This window comes from Octodon degus, unplaced genomic scaffold, assembly GCF_000260255.1.
Source record: "Octodon degus isolate 3935 unplaced genomic scaffold, OctDeg1.0 scaffold00257, whole genome shotgun sequence".
Classification (NCBI taxonomy): domain Eukaryota; kingdom Metazoa; phylum Chordata; class Mammalia; order Rodentia; family Octodontidae; genus Octodon; species Octodon degus.
In genome coordinates, this window is record NW_004524833.1 from 2,260,540 (window position 1) to 2,281,063 (window position 20,524).

The 20,524-nt window shown below is 40.2% G+C and overlaps 1 protein-coding gene across 1 annotated transcript in view; it reads left to right on the forward strand.

Annotated features, from left to right (window-relative positions):
• Nucleotides 1-20,524, forward strand: part of LOC101588206 (myomegalin) — a 188,613-nt gene that overhangs the window by 13,728 nt on the left and 154,361 nt on the right. The window contains exons 2-3 of the mRNA XM_023706474.1: nt 6,022-6,077; nt 15,474-15,625. Coding sequence (XP_023562242.1) covers nt 6,022-6,077; nt 15,474-15,625 — 208 coding nt within the window. The remainder of the gene's footprint in view (nt 1-6,021; nt 6,078-15,473; nt 15,626-20,524) is intronic.

Genomic DNA, 20,524 nt, shown 5'->3' on the forward strand with positions numbered 1-20,524 from the left:
GGGGGGGCTGCAAAATGAAAGCCCTGAGACCTTTCTTCATTTTTCTGCCTTTTTCATGTTTGCTTGGTTGGAGATGGGGTTTCACTGTGTAGCTCACTTTGGCCTCAGACTTACTGTGTACCTCAGACTGACCTTAGATTCTTAATCCTCCCGTCTCAGTCTCCCCGGTACTGGTTTTACAGGTGTGCACCATCACACCCCGCACCCCACACCCCTCGTGTATTTATAGCTATTCTCCAAGATCTAGATAGAGCATTCTCTGTTTTATTGGGATTCCTTAGACCCTTCCTCTGCCAGGACAAAATCAATTACTATCACATTTATGTTCCGAAATCCCTGTTAAACCTCAATATTCTGATAATTATCTCTTTGAATCATGTGTCTATTGTAGATTTTGAGTACTTTGATGGCAGGTACCTATTCCTTTTGTATTTCTAGTGCCTGACATATTAGCAGCTTCTCAAGATAAATGGAATAAAAACTAAAAATAAGCAACAAAGGTTCAGGTTTTTGCTGTAAGTTTTGCTATAGCATGTTGCTTTTTCCCTTCTGAACTTTTGTTATAATATGAGAACCACATGGAAAGAAGCTGGAAACAGTGCCTGCAAGCAGGCTCAGAGGCTGGAGGTTCAATCCCTGGCCTGCTGTGCCAGCCCCACCCGTGGGGCACGCTGAGATGGCAATTGAAACTGGGCGTGGTGGTGCACACCTGTAATCCCAGCACTTGGGAGGCTGTAAACAGGTGAATCACTACAAGTCTGATCAGTAGTGAGATGCTGAACACCCTGTAGACCCTTCCCTAAAATACAAAAAAAAAAAAAAAAAAAGAAAGAAAGAAAGAAAGAAAAAGAAAAAAGAAGCTGGAAAGATAGAAAGTGCTTCTTATAGTAGGCTTTGTCCTTGGAGCTGCTAAGCAAGAGTTGTGGTAAGTGATGAAGTGAGATCATTCCAGATGTGCTCAGGCCAACTCACCTGTGTGTGATTGACCCGCGGAAGGGACCTGAGAACAGCCACTCACTCATTTGGGAGTTTGGACACTGATAGGGTGAGAAGTGACCCTAAGATAATTACTTTAGAGGTGAGATGAAAGAGACAAAGATGAGCCTAGACCAGGGATGGTGAATCTTTTAGGGCCTTGAGTAGTAACAGCCCACTGTGGCTCACATGCCTTAGGTTCACTACCTCTGGTCTAGCTAGACATCAGCACCTTTGAAATAGTTTCAGTGGTGATCTTGGCCCTGAGATACAACTGTCTCGTACTACTGAGAGACTTGTTGCCAAACCTGATTTGTGGTCATCACTATCTTATTTCTTATGAATAAAGTGGTCCATGAACATGATCAGTGGCTGTCCATAGCCCACAAGTTAAACAGGCCAAAATACAAGCTAGCAACACCAACTGTGCAGTTGAAAAGATACCACTGCAGGCCCCACTGTAGTGTTAATCTTAGCTGAGAGAGGGAACTCAAGTATCCAGTCCTCACCAATGTGATGAGTGACCAGACTAGGTGGGACCAATGAGATGCTGGAAAGGGCTATATTAGTAGCCATTTCAAGCAAAGTAAAAGTGCCTTGGATATTTCTTGCCATCAATCAAGCTGCCATTCTTAGAATATTACTCAATGGAATCATCAGGCACAGTTTGATAGCATCAGAATATCAGGGGTAGCAGATGGCTTTTGGAGAAAAGCAATTGTTTCCTGTTCATTCCCAAGCTAATTATCATGGAAAACTGTAGGAAAAGCTAGTAATGTGGGACATGAAATGTTGATGCATTGTTTGGGTTTAATATCTAAACAGCTACTTGCTGGCTAAGCAGAGGAAATAGAGGTGATACTGCATGTAGAATTCAAAAAATGAACAGCTTGTGAATGAGCTATACTTGAAAAATGCTTGGATCTTCCAATTAAGCAGAATAGTATCTTGGCGAGAACATTAATGAGTGTTATTTTAGTGGAATTGGTTTTGGTACTAGTAGCAGATTGCTGAGATAGGGAGAAAGAGAATGGTAAGGCTTGTTCCTTTTATACAGGATGAACAAAACTTAAAGTCAAATCATCTTGAGGCTACGAAAGCTTAATCTTGTATAGGAGAACTATACAGGCCTTGGGGGAATGATACGCTAGCTGAGTGTGAGCCATTCGTGGACTAATATTCTTTTAAAAATCTAGAACACTGGAATTTGAGAAATTAGGTCAAGGAATGCAATTTTTTTTTTTCAAACCTGGATAATACAGAAGAGTTAGTCAGTGTATTTTATTGCTTGGAGTGTGTGTATGTGGCCAGGATTGGAGTCTGTCTTTACTACACACCAGTTCTCTTTGCACTTTGCCTTATTGGCTGTCATCACAAATTACAATCCCCCAGACATACACTCTGTGTTTCTTCACTATGATTCTCTTCCCTGGGGGAGCATCAAATTCCTTTCCAGTCTTTGGAACAGTTGAGTGAGCACCACTATCGAGCAATAAGAGAAGGAACTTGAGCTGTTAATAGAGCTAGAGTGATTTTTAAAAAAATCTCTGGAGAGATTACAAGTGTTCCTTTTAACTCAGTGCCCATCTAAAGTGACCTCTCTATCATTCTAGTTATTGATTCAAGCGGTGCAGGCAGCAGGCTCAGAGTGGTGGGGGGTGGGGAAGGCGAACTATCTGGGAAGGCTGGTGTGTGAGGCTTTGCTGTGACTTACTCCTGATCTATAATGTGGAATCTGCAAAGCGAGGAACAGTGAATGAGGTCATGTCTGGAAAGTACCCCAAGATCTTGGGAGCTGTTAAAATGGGTTTTATACTTAAGGATCTAGTACAATAGAATTGCATACTATAGAAATTCATGTCTTTCTTTTACAGATATTTGAGGAAACTGAAGCCCAGAGATGTAAAAGTGACTTATAAGTCAATTAGTAGCTTGTCCTATACATTAATGCATTGTGGGTTAAAGCAAATGGGTTTCTTAAAACTCTCTTAGAGCAGACATAAAATTTTGCCTGTCTGTATTGGGGTGACAGCCATAGAAATCTACAGGGAGGCAGGCATTCCCCTGTCCCCTCAGTGCTGTAACTGACCTGTTGATATACTGCTCATCTTTGACAGTCTTTCCCTGCTGCATTCAGATGTGGATTGTTCACCTAGCTGTTTCTGTGAATCAGAGTCTGTTCAATCTTGTGTTCTTTTAAATATATTGTATTGTTTAATCTTTAAAAATTAAGTGAGTGAACTGGTTTTATAAGGACAGTGTGAGGAACTGGCAAATTGGAAAACACGTGGCTGTTGTGTTTGAAGGGGGCAAGTCGTTCCCTTATATGGACAAGCAGACCTAGTGCCTTTGAATCATCTCATTTTCCAAGGGAAATTAGAAATGGGTCAACCGAGTGTGGATTGGCCTGAGGGTTGATTTTGCTCCTTGAGGTAGATGTGTGATTGCCTTTGTTTGTGGACTGAGCATAAATGATCAGTGAGTAGCAATAGGTAAGTGTTTCTCCTACAAATTTTAAAGATACTGTTATGCTTCCTAGTTTTGACTTCCTTCTCCTGCTTTGTTGCAACAAAGAGGAATGCGATCAGTAGTGCATTCCTCTCTTACATTGTTCATGCTCAGGGAAACTGTAATGAGAGGAAGGAAGGAAAGACAGAGCCTGGAAGAATCACAAGCTGGTGATCTACTTTTTTTGCTTTTTAATCTACTTTTGATAAATAGAGAATTGTGAGTTGTGTGTAGTCCGGTGTTTTCTGTCTGGTACTTGCATGGCCATCTGGGATTTAACAAAGTGAGGATTTGTGCCAAGACTTCGTCCTCAGACAGGGAAGAGAGAACGTCAATTTCCAGACAAATGCCAGAGTCTCTTCTGCCTTCCTGTGAATATCACCTGACTTTTAAAAAGAGAAACCCTCTAACTCTGTGTACAGATTTCTTTTTGGTTGCAACTGACTGGGAGTAAAAATCATTTCTCTGCGGAATTATTATAATCATCTCCCTGTCTCTGCCTTACCCTCCCACACAGTCTGTTGTCAAAACATAGCCCACCATTTTAAAACATTAGTACTCGGCTCTTCTCTTTTTTTGATTCACAGCACTGCAGTGACTAAATGATGACTGCTCATATCCCAAAAGACACCACAGTCTGTGTCCCTGCCCAGCCCTCCCGTTACTTCCCAGGCCTCACCTCCTGCTGCTCTCCATGTGTTCTTCAAGCACACTGGCCTCCTTGCTGCTCCGTAATCTGTAGTATGCTCCTTCGCAGGGGCTTTGTGTTCTCCGCTGTCAGTCTAGAAGATTCTTGCCCAAAATGCCCTATCATTGCATGTAGTGGAAGTTGCAACCCTTTCTGCATCCTTCCACTTTTGTCTTTCCTTATCCACTTTGTTTTCCTTATTAAAAAAAAAAAAATACTGCCTCTCCCCAGCTGTTACTGTGCATTTTACTTATTTGTCCGCCCTTACTATAAATTTCACAAGTACAAACATTTTGTCTGACTTGTTCATTGCTGCATTCATGAAATTTAAAACAATACCAAAAGACATAGTAAGTGCTTGAAAAGTGTTTGTTGAGTACATTTAGGTCCCCCTCTGTGCTAAGGGTGGCACTGCTCAAGGTGTTGAGCAGATACATCTCGTGAGACTAAATCTAGGTGTTACCAAAATTTCCAAGAATGGAATTTTTTCTGTTTTATGTGTTGTTAGGGTTTCTGTCCGGTTGTCCCCACAAAGCCTCATGCAATTATGAGGTGGACTTCTAGACTTTGTGATTAACTCATGATCCACTGGGATTATGAGTGTGAGTGCTATACCCAGCCTGGGGCAGATAGTCTGAATTCAACTTAAGGGAGACAGATGTGTTCTCTGCAGCCATTGTTGCCATTGCTCCTCCCATTAGCTCTTGTTCTTTGCCACTGCCATGAACTGCTGCTCTCTGCCACATGCCAGTGTGCCTTGGAGCCAGCTGACTATGGACTGAAACCTCCATTAATTGTGAGCTAAATAAACTTTTCCTTTCTTCATTTTGGGTGTTGGGTATTTGTTCCACCAACAAGAGAAGGGTAACTAAGGGATGTGTCAATTCTACTTTGTAAGCCTACCTGGAAGTTTTTGATTTCTCCTGATGCCACTGTCCTCTTGCTTGGAGGATGGATCCTTACCGTTCTCTTTTCTGCTTTACATGGTCCCACTCAGAAGCTGGAATGATGTATCTAAAATTCTATATTCTGTCATTTAAAGTCCTTCAGAGATTTCTTTTAATTTTTTTTTTAATTTTAATTTTTTAGTTTTTGTTGGTACCAGGGATCAAACTCAGGACCTTGCGCTTGTCAGGCAAGCACTTATTCCACTGAGCTATCTCCCCCGTCCCTCCCTTCAGAGGTTTCTTATACTTCATATCATAAAACTCAAATCTGTTTGGTTGTAAATTTGGCTTTCTTTGTTCCTCAAACAGCCTACGGTCCTTCTTCTGTTATGCTCTTTGCTTACTCTTGTGAGAGAATATTTATTTGCTCCCACCCTTTATCTGGTTGAGATTCTCCTCATTCAGGTTTTTTTTTCTTTTTGTATTTTAGGGAAAGGTCAACAGGGTGTTCAGGATCTCACTACTAGATCAGACTCATAGTGATCTGCCTGTTTACAGGCTCCCAAGAGCTGGGATTATAGGTGCATGCCACCATGCCCAGTCTCAATTGCCTCTCAGAGTGTCCCGGGGTTGGGGCCGGTACAGCAGGCCAGGGATCAAACCCTGGGCCCCTGCGCTTGCTTGCAGGCACTTTAATCTGCTGAGCTATTTGGCCAGCCCTTCATCCAGGTTTAAATGTGCCTTTATGTCTTTGTTAAGTTCCCTTTGCACTTTCCTTCATTTATCACAATAGTCTTTAAAACTTGTGAAATTGTTTGTTGAATGGTTGGCTACACATGTAGTAGGGTTTAATAAATACTTGTGGAGAATTAAATGAAAGCAGCATGTGGGTCTTTTCCCCCAAGGACCTGGGGGCCTTGTAGAATGATATCTTATTAATTAATGATATGTTTCTCTCCACAGAGATTATTTTGCAGAGGATGATGGGGAGATGGTACCCAGAACAAGTAATGCAGCAGGTAAGGATGCCGTGGGCCTTGCCTTGTTAAATTTTTGGTTTCCCATTGACCATCACTTCCTTAAATTTGGGGCTCCTTAAGGACTAGTTCTGATATTTGTTTGTTGATTTTTTGTCTGGTTGATCTCTCTGTTTGTGACAGTGGAGTATTGAGGTCACCCATTACAACTGTAGTGGTGCTTATTTGACTTTCCATGTCTGTAAATATTTATTTTATACAGTTGCATACACTGATATTTGGTATATATTTATGATTGCTGTCCTTTCTTCTTGGATTATGTTCTTAACAAGTATGTAGTGACCCTCTTGGTCTCTCTTAATCAGTCTTGGCTTGAAATTCATATTGTTTACAAATATAATAGAGACCCTTGCTTTTGTGTGGGTTCCAGTAACATGGAATATTGTTTTCTATGCTTTGTGGCTTTCATTCTGTGAATTTCTTTTTGAATTAAATGCGGTTCTTCTATGCAGCATATTGTTGGATCTTGCTTCTTGATCCATTCTGCAAGTCTGTCTCTTTTGATTGGTGAATTGAGACCATTTACATTGATGGTAACAAGTGGTATATGTATTGCCTAATCCTTGTCCTGTTATTTTCCTATTGTTTTGTTTTTTGGTTTTTTTTTTCCAGAACTGGGGATTGAACTCAGGCCCTTGTGCTTGCCAGGAAAGTGCTTATTTCACTGAGCCATCTCCCTGGCCCCTATTTTCCTATTGTTGATCTCCTCCAATTTAATCACTTGACTTGCTTGGTGGATGTTGAGGCTCATAGAGTTGTAGTCCTCTGTATATTTCTAGAGTGTCCTTCAGAGTATTTTGAAATGCTAGTTTGGTGGTCATGAATTTCTTCATTTGTTCTTTGTTATGGAAGTATCTTATTTTATCAATTTAGAAAGATTGCTTAGCAGTGTACAATAATCTGGGTTGGATGTTGTTTTCTTTTAGGAATTAAAGTACTTCACTTCAAGCTCTACTCAACTTAAAGACTTGTGTTGAGAAGTCTGCTGTGATTGTGATGGGCTTTCTTTTACATGTGATTTGTTTCCTTTCCTTAACAGCTTTTAATATTCTGTTCTTGTTTTGAATTTCTGGAATCTTGATTATTATATGCCTTGGTATAGATTTTTTTTTTTTATCGTGGCTAACTGGAGTCTATATGCCTTGTTTATCTGTATGCAAATACTTTTTATCTGCTTGGGAAGTTTTCTGCCATTGCTTCTGTGAACAGGTTTTTCAACATTATTTTTACTATCTCTTGCTTTTTCATTGACTCTGATTAATCTTATGTTATTTTTCTTTTTTATGTTATTTTTGTTTGCATCATCTAGCAACTGTTGGATTGCTTTTTCCTGGTCCCTTGCTATTTTTTTTTCTTTTTTTAAAAATTTATTGAGAAACAAATAGCAATGACACATTTCAAAACCAATTACTAGCACAGTTTCAACAATTAATACATTGCATATTGTTGTCTTAGTGGTTATTCATTTTACAAGATGTAGACATGATATCCTGTCCACAGACACTATTAGAACCAATCTTTCTATTCATTGAATTAAGAGAAAATAGCTGTATATCTATCCTAACTATTTTGAATATACAGATACAAAATGGTCCTTCATTTGTTTTTTTTGTTTTTTTTTGTTTTGTTTTTTTAAATTTTATTTATTTATTTGTGTGTGTGTGTGTGTGTGTGTGTGTGGCCAGCTCAGCCCACCAGGGGGCGGGCTGGCTGGCATGTGGTGCTGGGGGATTGAACCGTGGGTTTTGCTAAAGCTTGTTCTAAGTAGGTGCTTTAGACCACTGAGCCATCTCACCAGCCCCTGGTCCTTCATTTGTATCCCCTTTTTTGTTTATTATTGTTAAAGAAGGGTATTCCATTGTCAGTTAAATATTATAGGCCTTGCACCTTCTTGCAGGCTCTTTAATCTGCTGAGCTATTTGGCCAGTCCCTACTCCCCAACTTTAACAACCTTGTTTCCTGTATTCTTCTCCCAATATCTTCCCAAATATCATATCATTACATCTACAGATATTTGTCTATGTATCTATAAAGCATATGAGCCTTTCCAAAATAACCACTGTACCACATCATACCCAACAGAAGCCAGTATGATTTTCTAAATATTACCAGATACTTCCCTTGCTATTTTTAAGAATTTTTTTCTTGTGATTGTTAACTGCAGTCCTGTTTTCTATGTCTGATATCCTGGCCTCACATGGGTTGATTCTGCTGCATATACTTTCAATGGAAATTTTAGTCTCCTGGATATTTGCTTGAATGTTTCATGGATTCCATTTCTTTCCTCTGTTGTGCATGCATGATCTCCATCATCTCCCTAGGCTTTTTAAAAATCATCTGTATCTACTCTATAATCACTATTCATGACTTTCATCATGGTCACCATCTCTGTAATTATCTGGGAAATTATTTCTGATTTGATTTTTTTCTAGACCATTGTTCATCAGCTTTATTACTTCTGCTATTTCCACTTCAGAGAATCCAGGTGATTGGCTTTTAAAGTCGTCTATCTCATTGTCCCCTGGGTTTCCCTTGCTGAGCTATAAGTTTGGGATTGTGTCTTGCTTAAGTATCTTCTCCTTCTCTTCTTTTTCTGTTTTTCATTGAATTCTTGAATTGATTTTGTAAATTGCTTATAGTTACTACCTTTGTTGCTAGTATTGAGAACTCTTAGGAAATTTCTACGTCTCAGAGATATCTTTTAGGTGTAGCTGGTCTTCGAGTTTTGGGTCCATTGGAAGATCCTTCCTCTTCAATTTATTGGGGATGAGAAATTGCTGCCTATTTGTCCTAGCTTCTAGTTCTCTGGCACTGGCCTATAGTATTATTTATGATTCTCAGGTAATCCCAATCTTGATATACCAGCAAAAATAGCTGATTGGACCAATTATGTCAGCTTGGCTAAAGTAGTATAATCAGCAAAAATAATAGTATCAAATACAGCCTAGAAAATGACAAATTGGTATAAATATTAATTTCCACCTTTAACATTATGACCCAAAATTGTGGCTATATAATAGAATCTAAACTTGTCTACAGTAAATATGTCTTCACTAAGGGAATATTCCTTAGGGAATAACATTGAAGAGGTGTTGAGGGAAAAAATAGAGCAATAGAAGAGTGGAAGAGATTAGAAGCAAGACTAGGGGATAAAAGAAAACGGCATGAACTTTGAGAAACTGGTGAAGAAGACAGGAAAAAAAGAGAGAAGCAATAAATAAAAACAAGAATAGAACAGAAGAACAACAAAACTGGAAACAACATTCATTTTCATATAAAAATACAAACAAGCAAGAAAAAAATAAAAGAAAAAGAAAAAAAATGTCTACTTTAGGGCATGTTTCTACTGTCACTGGCAGACAGAGTGGGCAGACAGAGCCCAGATCCATGTTCATAATCCCAGAAAGACACCTGTAGATTTACATCAGGGTAGTGGGTCATTCTAGCAAGCCTGCACCTTTATTTCCACTGAAGTCCAGGCTGGTTTCTGGCTGTGAGGCTGGAGCCCAGTTTGTTCAGCCTGCATCCACCCATGTGCCTCCTGCGGGCTTGAACTCGGCTCCTTATTCTCCTGCCAAGTTGAACTTGGTTCTGACTCACCCTGCCACTTGGAGCTGCTAGAGGGAGCTAACCCACAGCCGCTCTGAGTTACGTGCTCAGTTAGGCACTCTACAAGGTGACTGCCCACTAATTGCTCTCTCCTGGGGGACATCTGGATTGAATCAGTCACCGTCTACTGCTACATCCCATTGCTGAATTTTTCTGTGGAAGCCTCTGGGGTCACAAGGAGCATCAGAAGGTTCGAGCTTCCTTCTCACAGTCAGGGCTCAGGGAGAAAGTACCACTTGCCACCTTCTTCTGCATTGAGGTTTCTCTCTTCACTCTCCATATGGGCTTCAGTCTCACTTCAGATCCTTGCTGAGTCCAAGGGACTTATTCTATCTTCTCTTCCTCACATTTCTTCGCTTCTTTACATTGCTATAGTCCAGTGTCTGACACCAAATCTCATCTATTTCTCTGCTGTTCACCACTCTGCCGTCTTTCCAGAAGCCAGGGGCCTTTAAGGCCGTGGCAGTCTCCTCAAGCTTCTGTGAATTTTCAAATGTGCAAGCACTACTGTAGTATATAATTCCCAGTAGCAATTGTGTACTCACCAGTGGGGAATTACATGCTACATATAATTGTAGGAATCAGCACATTACAGTAAGTCATAACTGAAATACCTGAACTCTTCACACCGTTCATGTCTTTGTGATTGCAAGATTACAGTCACTTGTAAAATGATTAAAATAAATCCTGCCACTAAAATACATATGTATCTTAATATGCTATTAAAATGGGTATGATCATAATAATGTGAAGCTTAGAAGGAATAAATGAGAAAAGCCCTTAGCACAGAGACTACCAAGAAATAAACACTTAGTAATTGTATTTATTGTTATTATTAATGAATTCATAATAAGAGCACCATCATTACTATAATGATGCTGGGCTAGAAATCTGCTTGAATTATGAAGCCAAAGTAGAAACAATTCTCTTTTGGGGACCATGTTTCTCAAAAACTTGCTCCTAACTGAAGGTCATACCTCACGCCAGCCTGAAAGCATTGGTGAATCATATGCATGATGTGGACAACAGGTCATTATTTGAATAAATTAAGGACCTCAGAATCTCTTAGTGTTGGAAACTGCTTGCTGAATTAGAAAATTGAAAAAGTTACTGTATCCAACATTTGAGTGTCACAGCCCCCTGCACCTTGAGTTCAAGATCAAAGGAATAGGGCAAAATCAAAAGGGGAATGAGTGAAACACTTACAATAGATAAACACTTGGTGGAGTGCTTTAATGTATTATTTCATTTAATTCAGGTAAAAGCTCTCCAAGTAGATATTAATCATTTTTTGTAGAGACAATGATGTTTAGAAAAGTTAAGAGATTTGCTTATTCTCACAGTTAGCAAACCATTGGGATATAAACCTCAGCTTCAATGACCCTGCTCTGCCCAGCACTGATCTCAGTGTGATGTGATTTGTTCTGTGTGAATCACAGTCTCCTTCACTGGCAGCCTGTTTGGCTTGACCTAAGCATGAAATCATTCTTACTAAATGTTTTTACATTTTTTGAAAACCACATTTACTTAGAAACATTTAGTATGTGAATAGAGGAGCTGTAACAACATCATTATGCCTCATCATTTGCCATCATGGTGGGACCTAGTGGGGTGCACAATTAACAATGATTTTGTGCAAGTGGAATCAAAGACAGTTGAAAATGGAAAATGATACCATCGCTGTGCACAACTCAGTTTTGCTCTGCACTAATAAAACCTGCTTTAAGCTTCCATACCAATTGAAAGTGCCATACAATCTCAACCAAGGTTAGCACTTGATAAGAATTAAGGACAAGACTATTAAAAAACTCACTCGGCACTCTTAGTTTTACAAAAAATAAAAGCCACTACACAGTATTCACTTTTAAAACAAATTATTTAACCTTAGAATTCAGGATCTTTTCTTTCAAATTAACAGTGATGGAAAGTTAAATGTTTTGGGGGTGAAAAAAAAAAGCTACACTGTAACCAACCTATTGTTCATTATTTTTTCAACAGTTTTTCTTTACCATCTTCTTTCTGATCCTTTATTTCCATCTTTATCTTTTCTCTCCAGTCTTAAAAAAATTTTGCCCCTGCATTACACTTTCCTTTGTCCCCAAATGCAGCAATAGCCTTGTGATAGTTTCCTTTATCTCAAAAGCCTTAATTTTCTTAAAGCTATACATGGCATTATCTGTACTCATCATTTTATCTCTCTCACTTCCTATAGCATTACCAACAGATAAGCTAGAAAGATTAGTCTCCTGTGATTAGGGGTGGTGGATAATTTTCAGAAAAAAATAAGAAACATAAGAGTGAAGGAGATCACTTTGGTACATAGGATCATTGGGGTCTGTGTCTGTCTGTCTGTCTGTCTGTCTGTCTGTCTGTCTGTCTCTCCCCCCTCTCTCTCTCCCTCCCTTCCTCCCTCTCTCTTTTCTTCCCTCCATCCCTCCCTCTTCTCCCTTCTCTCTCCTCTCTCCTCTATCTTGCTCTCTCTGTTTCACTTTGCAAGGAGAATATAGGTTTTTATTTCTCATTTGTAATAGGCTTCATTTGTCTTTACTCTGTCTTCAGTGTTTCCTTTCTCTTTAGTATACATGAATTTCCATCTCATTTAAGCACTAAAATAATTTTAAGGAGTTGATTGGACCACCTGAGCGCCTTTTCTGTGCCCTTCTTGGAAAGGAAGGTTTCTGTCACTATGACATAAAGCTAGAGAAAATCCACTTGGAAAGAAGAAAGGATTTATTCAGCTCATGGCTACAGGGATTTTAGTCCATGCTTACTTGGCCTTGTTCGCTTTGGCCTGTGGTGAGGCAGGACACGTACCGGAGTACAAGGTAGATGAAAACTCTTCCTGTCATGGCTGTCAGGAAGCAAAGATAGAGAGAAGGGATCTTGTCAGACTCCCAGTACCCGCTGAGGGGCACATCCTCAACGGCCCACCTCCTTCCCCTCAGCCCTTCTACCCCTAGGCTCCTTACCTCTCCATAGTGCCATGGCCTATCATTCAAGATCCAAAACATAACATGCTCCTTCTGACAATTTGCCAAAATAAAGACAGCAAGAAGAGAAGGAAGAAAAGAAAGATAAAAAGAAGGCAGGAAAATGTTTTGCATCCCCCTGGGGCTCCTTTGTGCCTGTGTGTGGCTGACTTCTCAGCAGAGTGGTCCAGGGTGCTTTGGTCTTCCCTGCCTGGTGCTACGTGAGCCTCTCAGTGTACTGTCTCTTGCCATGGAGCTTATTTTTTTAAATAAAAAGTATTTTTATTTATTAATATCTCATTATTTCCCAATTTTCTTCTTGCCTTTTTATCCCTGATTCTTTCTGACAAACTTATATGTAGATTACATATTATAAAATTCCAGGGCCATGAAGCTTATTCTAACATAAAAGAATAGTTCAGTAAAAGAGGCTCAAGGTTAAATTCTAAAGAAAGATGTAGTTTAGAAATCTTTTAAAAAGGTATTTTTTTTATTACTATGTGTTTGCCATACCTAATTATCACATTCATCATGGAGGATTTGTACCTGTACATAATATACCTAATTCTTTTCTCTCTCTTCCCTTCAGTCTTTTTTCTTCTCCTCATTTACAAAAATTGTTTCCATTTTTTCATTTGTCTCCCTCTTAAAATCCTTCCCCTTTCCTTCCCTTCCCTTCCCTCTCTTCTGATCCCTTATTCGCTTTGCCATTTGAACAACTTCTTCCTACTTCCTAATATCTGTCCTCTGTTTTCCGCTTTATTTATACTTTGGGTATTTCATACCAGAGAAATAATGTGATATTTAAATTTGTGTCTGATTAATTCACTTAAACTTATGGACGCCAGATGTATCCATCTACCTAAAAATGTCTCACACTGATCCTTCTCTGTGGCAGTACTCTACTGCATATAAATACCACATTTTCTTTATCCATTCATCTGTTCATGGGCAGATGAGATGTTTCCAAGATTTAGCTATTAGAAATTGTGCTGCTATTAGCCTGAGTTTGTGTGTGCCACTGTGGTATGAGAGCTTTAAGTCTTCCGGAAAGATACCAAGAAGGAGAATAGCTGGATCAAATGGAACCTCTAGGTCTAATTTTTTGAGGATTCTCCATCTTACTTTTCATTGCAGTTGTACCAGTTTACACTCCCATCAGTCTATACTCTCCAGCCTCACCGATATTTGTTAGCTTTTGATTTCTTTCTTTCCTTCCTTCCTTCCTTTCTTCCTTCCTTCCTTCCTTCCTTTCTTTTTTTTTTTTTTTGTATTTTAGGGAAGGGTCTACAGGGTGTTCAGGCTCTCACTAGTAGATTGTACTCATAGTAATCCGCCTGTTTACAGCCTCTCAAGAGTAGGGATTACAGGTGCATGTCACCATGCACAGTCTGAATTACCATCTCAGTGCACCCTGGGGGTGGGGCCTGCATGGCAGGCCCAGGGATTGAACCCCAGCCCCTGCGCTTGCTTGCAGGTGCTTTAATCTGTTGAGCTATTTGGCTGGCCCTAGCTTTTGATTTCTTGGTGAGAGCCATTCCCTCAACCCTTAGACCAATCATGTGCTTTTAGTTGCTAAAACAACAATGTCTTAGTTGCTAAAATAATACCTATTGCTAGGAGAGACAAGTGTAAAGCACATGGGATTGGTTCTGCAGCTTTTTAGCAATGTGATACTGGGAAAGCTAACTTTGTGATCCTTATTCATTAGCAAAATGTATGTCATTATTATGTTAGTCTGTTTCTCTGGTTACAAGGCTGTATTAATGAAGTAATTCATATGGAACTATCTTGTAACACATAATACCATATAAATATATCAATTTGCATGATTGTTACTATCTTAAATAATAACCTCAAGAATTCTGTCTGAAGAGATTTATAGAAAATATTTCTTAGCTAGTAGAAATATCTTTGTTTTTTCTTTCAAAAGCTATTTTGGTTATTTTTGTCATCTAGCAAATCATCTCAGAATTTAGTATCTTAAAATAAGGGCCAGAAAACTTCAGCACTTGGGACAAATGCCAGTTTTTGTAAATAAACTTTTATAGCCACACAGTTATGCTTACTCAGTTCCATAGCGCCTGTGTATGCTTTGAGCTGCACGGATAGAGTTGTGTCACTGGGGCAGAGAAAATGCAACCCATGTAGCTAAAAGACTGCTAGGCCCTTTAAGAAAAGCTTGTGGAAAGTTTGCCTATCCCTGGCTTGAAACAGGAATGATTTATTAACAACATTTTTCACATTCTGCGTTGCAAGCTGGGCATTTTTTCTGCTGATCTGGTGTGGCAGCCCTGGAATGACTGTGGTTTTCTGGTGGTCCAGAAGGGTCCACACAATCCGTGCTTGTGTGTCTGGGAGTCAGGCTCTGGCTGTGGGAGTGGGGTGTGGATCTTCATTTTTCTGTGTCTGGCCTTTGATTCTTTCAGTGTGTAGACTGAGCTTCAGGGCCTGGTGGCCTTGGGGTGCAAAGAAGGCAAGAACAACAAAGCATCTCAAGGACTAGTTTCTGGAACTCATACAGTTACATTTTCATCATGCTTTATTGGGCAAAGCAAGTTACTTGGCCAGCCTAGGTTCAAGAGCTAGAGAAACAGACTGTGGGATGGGCCGAATATGACCATCATGTCACAAAGAAGCATGGACACAAACTATGTTGTGTCCACTGGGGATCGTTACTTATGTGATTCACGTCATGTGAATACTTTTCATGTGGCCTAGAATAATTCTGCTAGAACGTGTCATTTAGACTGACCACGGGACTTCATTATATAAACTTTTGTTGTTCTTTTGCTGACAGCTTTTCTTAGTGACACGAAAGATCGAGGCCCTCTGGTGCAGTCGCAAAGCTGGACAAGTGGTGAGAAGATCCCTTTTGGGCAGACACAGTCCTTGAGAGTGTTCGAGAGGCCGCTTCAGGTGCAAACTCAGGCTCTCCGAGACTTTGAGAAGGTGAGTCCCGTGGGAGGGCAGTTCTTATCCCACTTAACAGCAGTAGTGTGAAACAGTGATGTCTGATGAAAATGTGTCCCGTGCATTAGTCTGGATGATGGCCATTGTTGTCTTGATGGTGTTTCTTTCAAGAGGACCTGTCCCCACATACACATAGCATCTTGGCTACATGCCAAGGGCTGTGGGTTAAGGACCTTCTCTGTACCAATGAATTTGGGCATGCCATCTGTGCTTCTCAGATAAACTTAGGAAATTTAACTGCCACCCTGCAGATCTGTAGCGGCAGCGTGGTGAGCCGAGGAGTCCCGGTCCAGGTATACTGCATTATTTTCTCCATTGCTAGTGTGGACCATGCCAGAGAACTGGATATTGTCCTCTCTACAAGGTGGCCAAGTCAGAACCATTTACTTCTCAACCAATTTGTGATGGTGTTGTTTGAAATTCCTTGTTTGTCCTTAGTTTGGCGAAGAGCTGCTGATGTAACGTAGAGCTCCAGATCCTTGTGAGCTGGGTCAATCCAGGAAGTTTGGACAAGACAACCTGTCTACTGGGATTTACATGGCTGGGAAAAGCACTCAGAATATCTTACAACTAGGTCTAAAAAAAGTAATGGCTCTTAGATGCCCCCTGGGGGCCACAAGAAAGCATAGAATGGGCCTCACTGGGTACTGCACAAATAAATTCTAAGTTCAGTGAGTTTCTTGTTCCTTTGAATTGATAGGACCTAAAAGAGTGACTTGTCTTTTCAAACAAACCAAAACAATGTTATGTTGAAAGACAAGGCTTACCTTGTCTTTCCTTAACTTATAATCATAGCTGTTTCCCCAGGACTTTGAATACACCTTCCCAGATATTCCTGAGTCGTAATGCTTCGTACCACATGGGGCTAACAATGAACTGAACAGCCTACTCCAATTTGCTCAGCCCTGTCATGGATGCTGATTTTCTTAAGACACAGAGTTTTGAGGAATATTAAGTGACCTCTGAACAGTGAGTGTGTGGGGTGTGGAGGTGGTAACACCTCAACCCCCTCCTCTTTTTCACCCTTGGGATCTGCTGTGGCTCAGGGTGAAACAGCAGGATGGGTGTTCTGAAAGAGTCTGCCTAATGTTTACTTCTATCAAGAGTTGACACGAGGTGAGATCTAACACTTGCTTTACAGGGACTCGTGGCCCGATGCTGTGGGCCTGAGCTGGAGCCAGGGGGACTTCAGACATAAAGTCCCAAGCCCTTCCTCTTAGTGTTCAGTTCTCGTATCACAGACACAATCTTACCTCTGCTGAGAATTATGGACTGGCACCAGGGAGGGAGGCAAGAAGGACCAAAGAAAGACGTGTGGCAACTAATAAACAAGAAGGAGGTATAAACAGGCTTCTCCCTCAGAAACTCACTGCCAGCCCGGCCAGCTGTGTCGCACTTGTACCTGTGGTCACGCCTCTATCCATTTGTCACCTGTAAACTGTGGATGGTGTTATCTATTACATGAAGATCACAAGAGGACATAAAAATTAGAGAAAACATTGATTAGAAACAAGGTAGGAAGGGTCAGGACATGTTCCACCTAAAGATGGAAAAATATGTGGGGCGCACACCTGTAATCCCAGCGCTTGGGAGGCTAAGACCAGAGGATTGCTGCAAGTTTGAGGTCTGCCTGGGCTATGTAGTAAGTTCAGGGGCAGCCTGAACTATGCAGTGAGACTCTGTCTTTAAAAAACAAAACAAAAAAACAAATAAAAACCAAGCAAACAAATGGCAAAATACTATAGCATTTGCTCTGATATTAAAAAAAAAAATCTGTAACACTATTCATTCTTTTTATGTCCTCTCTCCCTCTTCTCCTTCCTGCTCCCTCTAGCTCTTGGTCCACTTCTCATTTGAAAATGATCTGTCTCTTCTTTTATTCTCTACTTTCAAGGAGCAGCAGGAGTAGGAGGTTGGGGACCCTGGGTGTTGGGGAAGGGGCTCAGGACAGCCACATGGCTGACCCTGTGCTGCTCCTGGTGTGCACTCAACCCTTTCTCCCTGGTGTATTTGACAGGTTGAGATGAATAGGTATTGTTTTTCATGATGAGACTGTTGCTTAGCATATATGCTTCATTTTTATTTGTGAATAAGTGAGTGGTGTGACATTTTTAAACTTTGTCATCTTTGTTATAAAGGAGCTTCCCCCCACCAAAGGATGGAGGGATCCCTATTTCTTCCAGATCCGTAGACTTGAGAAGCAAATTAAGTTGCTTTATTTTGCACGTGTGTGTGTCTGTCTGCCTGTCTGTATGTCTGTCTGTCTTTTTGAGCAGGGCTCCACTATGCAGTTCAGGCTGGCTTTGAACTTACTTTGTAGCCCAGGCTGTTCAGGCTAGCCTCAAACTCACAGTAATCCTCTTACCACAGCCTCCTAAGTGCTGGGATTACAGGAATGTGCCTCCACACCTGGAAAATTGCTTTATTTTATCTTTAGATGACCTAAAATAGGGCTCTGGCCACCAAAACCAGGTATGGTAGTGCATGCCTATAATCCCAGCACTGGGGAGGCTGAAACAGGAGGATCACTGAAAATTTAAAAAAAAGATCAGTTGGTGAAAGTTTGGTACTAATGAAAGTGTTGGCTCTTTTGGAAATAGAGTCAGACTTTTCTAGGCTAAGTACAGATTTGCTTTTAGGTCCTGGTATTACTCCCATGTGCCTTTCACTCCATTAATTCTGAATGACTTGCAATCCCAAACTATTTCATCCTTCATGTCTCTGTTCCTGCTCTTTCCTCTACCTGCAAATGATCTCCTGCTCTAGCTGGTTAGGCCTACTCATCCTTCAGCTCAGGAGTCATTTTCAAAGGACCTTATCTCTAACACTAATCCTTTAAGCTTCTTGAGCGCAGACATCATCTTGTGTTCACTGTTTTCCAGCATTGAGAAACTGGCTTGATGTAGTATGTGATAAATGCTCCCGTACGTATTTGTCAATCAAACTACGTCTGTTGAAAGAAGATAAAGTATTCTTTTGGGCTTGTATTTCTCCTGCCATTTCTTGATATTCACAATGAGTGAGTGGCGCTAAGGCAGGCCTTGGTGTGTCGATTAGGTAGGGTGGAAAACTGAAAAGTCAGGAACCTTGTATGTCTTTTTCTAAACTGGAATGATAACATAAGAACTACAAAGGAAGAACCAGACACTTTTTGAAATAATATTTGACAGGACTTATTAAACAGATCCCAATAGTAATAATGATAAAAATATTTATTAGGTATTTTTATAGACCAGACACACTTTTCCAGATCTTTTATCTCAGCTAGTTTCAAAGTTATTATCCTAACTTCTGAGATAGACGTTATTACGTCCAGTGTACAAGTGAAAAGACCAAGCCTCAGATAAGTTGCCCATAGTCATCCAGGTGCCCGGAGGTGTACAGTGGCAGAGTTCACTCCGGTGATTCCACATTTCTTGGAGAAATGGGAGGACCATTCAGACAGAGAGAGGCCCCGCTGGGAGGAATGTGTTCAATTTGAAGTTTACCATAGACTAAAAGTAGCAGAAGCTATAGAAGAACCATAGAAGGTTAGAAGTCTTTCAAGAAGAGGCCTGCCCTTCTGTGCCCTGTCTTGGGCATACATTTTCTTTCACAAGAAAATGCCAGCAAAGCCAGTCTGTGTTTTCTTCAAAGTCGACTGATGCCAGCATCCCTTGGCAGTCAGAATCTAACCACAGTGTGTCCCCCACCCATCCTGACTTCACTTGTATTTTGAAGTCTATGGGGAACAGTGCTACAGTGGGGTACCCTTTAACTCTGTTTTCTTTTCTTGTGCTTATGGAACTCTGAATTATCACAGTCTGGGTGTCACTGGCTAGTTCATGTGAATCTGGGTCAGGTCCCTACTGCCTTTAGCTTTTGCAGTTCGGGACCTTTTTGAATATTTGAGTGTTTCTCGGTAATTATAGCCTTGGAAAATGAATGTTACCAGAAAACTGTGTTTTCATTTTTTTAAAAGACGTTTATGCTTCCATAACTACAGTGTCCAAAACATACTGGTTTTGTTTTCACTGGTGTCTTAAAAAGTTCAAAAATTTATAGATAAGAGGAGATAGCCTAAACTTTCACTGGTAAGCACAGCATGTCTCCCCTCCCATTTAAATATAGCTTTTCAGGGCTTTCCACACAGTTATTTCACAGACCTTCAGTAGCGTTTGCATTCCTAAGCAACAGTGCCGCAGATTCACAGAAAATCAACCAATTTTTCCTTAATAACTACAGAATGAAAGGAATGACTCTGAGTTATTCTCTAACTGTATATGATTGGATTGTGGCATAAGAAATTTAAGTTACATAAAGTTTTACTAAAATAATATCTGGGGCCACAGTGGAAGAGGAATTTCACAATTGCTGAACAAAGTGGTATCTTTAAAGAGTAAATGTTAGGATGAAGCTTTTCCAATTTTTCTGTGTATATGTAAATAAATATTAGCTTCTGTTTGGTTATAAAAGTAGTAAGTTAACTTTATTGAAAAAGAATTAAGTTATAACAATTGAACAACCCTGAACATTCTGACGGACACTGCTACCAATTTAGGAAAAAGAGCAATCGCACCAGCTGTGGTAGCACATGCCTGGCCTGTAGTATCAGTACTTGGGAGGCTGAGGCAGGAAGATATTTCAAGGTCAAGACCACCCTGAACTATATAGTGAGACAGTGTGTCAAAAGAGAAAGTACCAATCATTCCACAATGAATAAAACACTTCTAGGAAAATAATTCTTTAAAAAATCTTATTACAGCCTCTCATTAGAAGTTGTTCTCCTCTCTGTAGAAGAGAAGCCATATCTCCCTCCCATGCACCCTGTGGAATTTCCATCCTAATTGTGATTGCAAGAATGTAATTTAAAAATAACAATAAAAATAATGATACCAA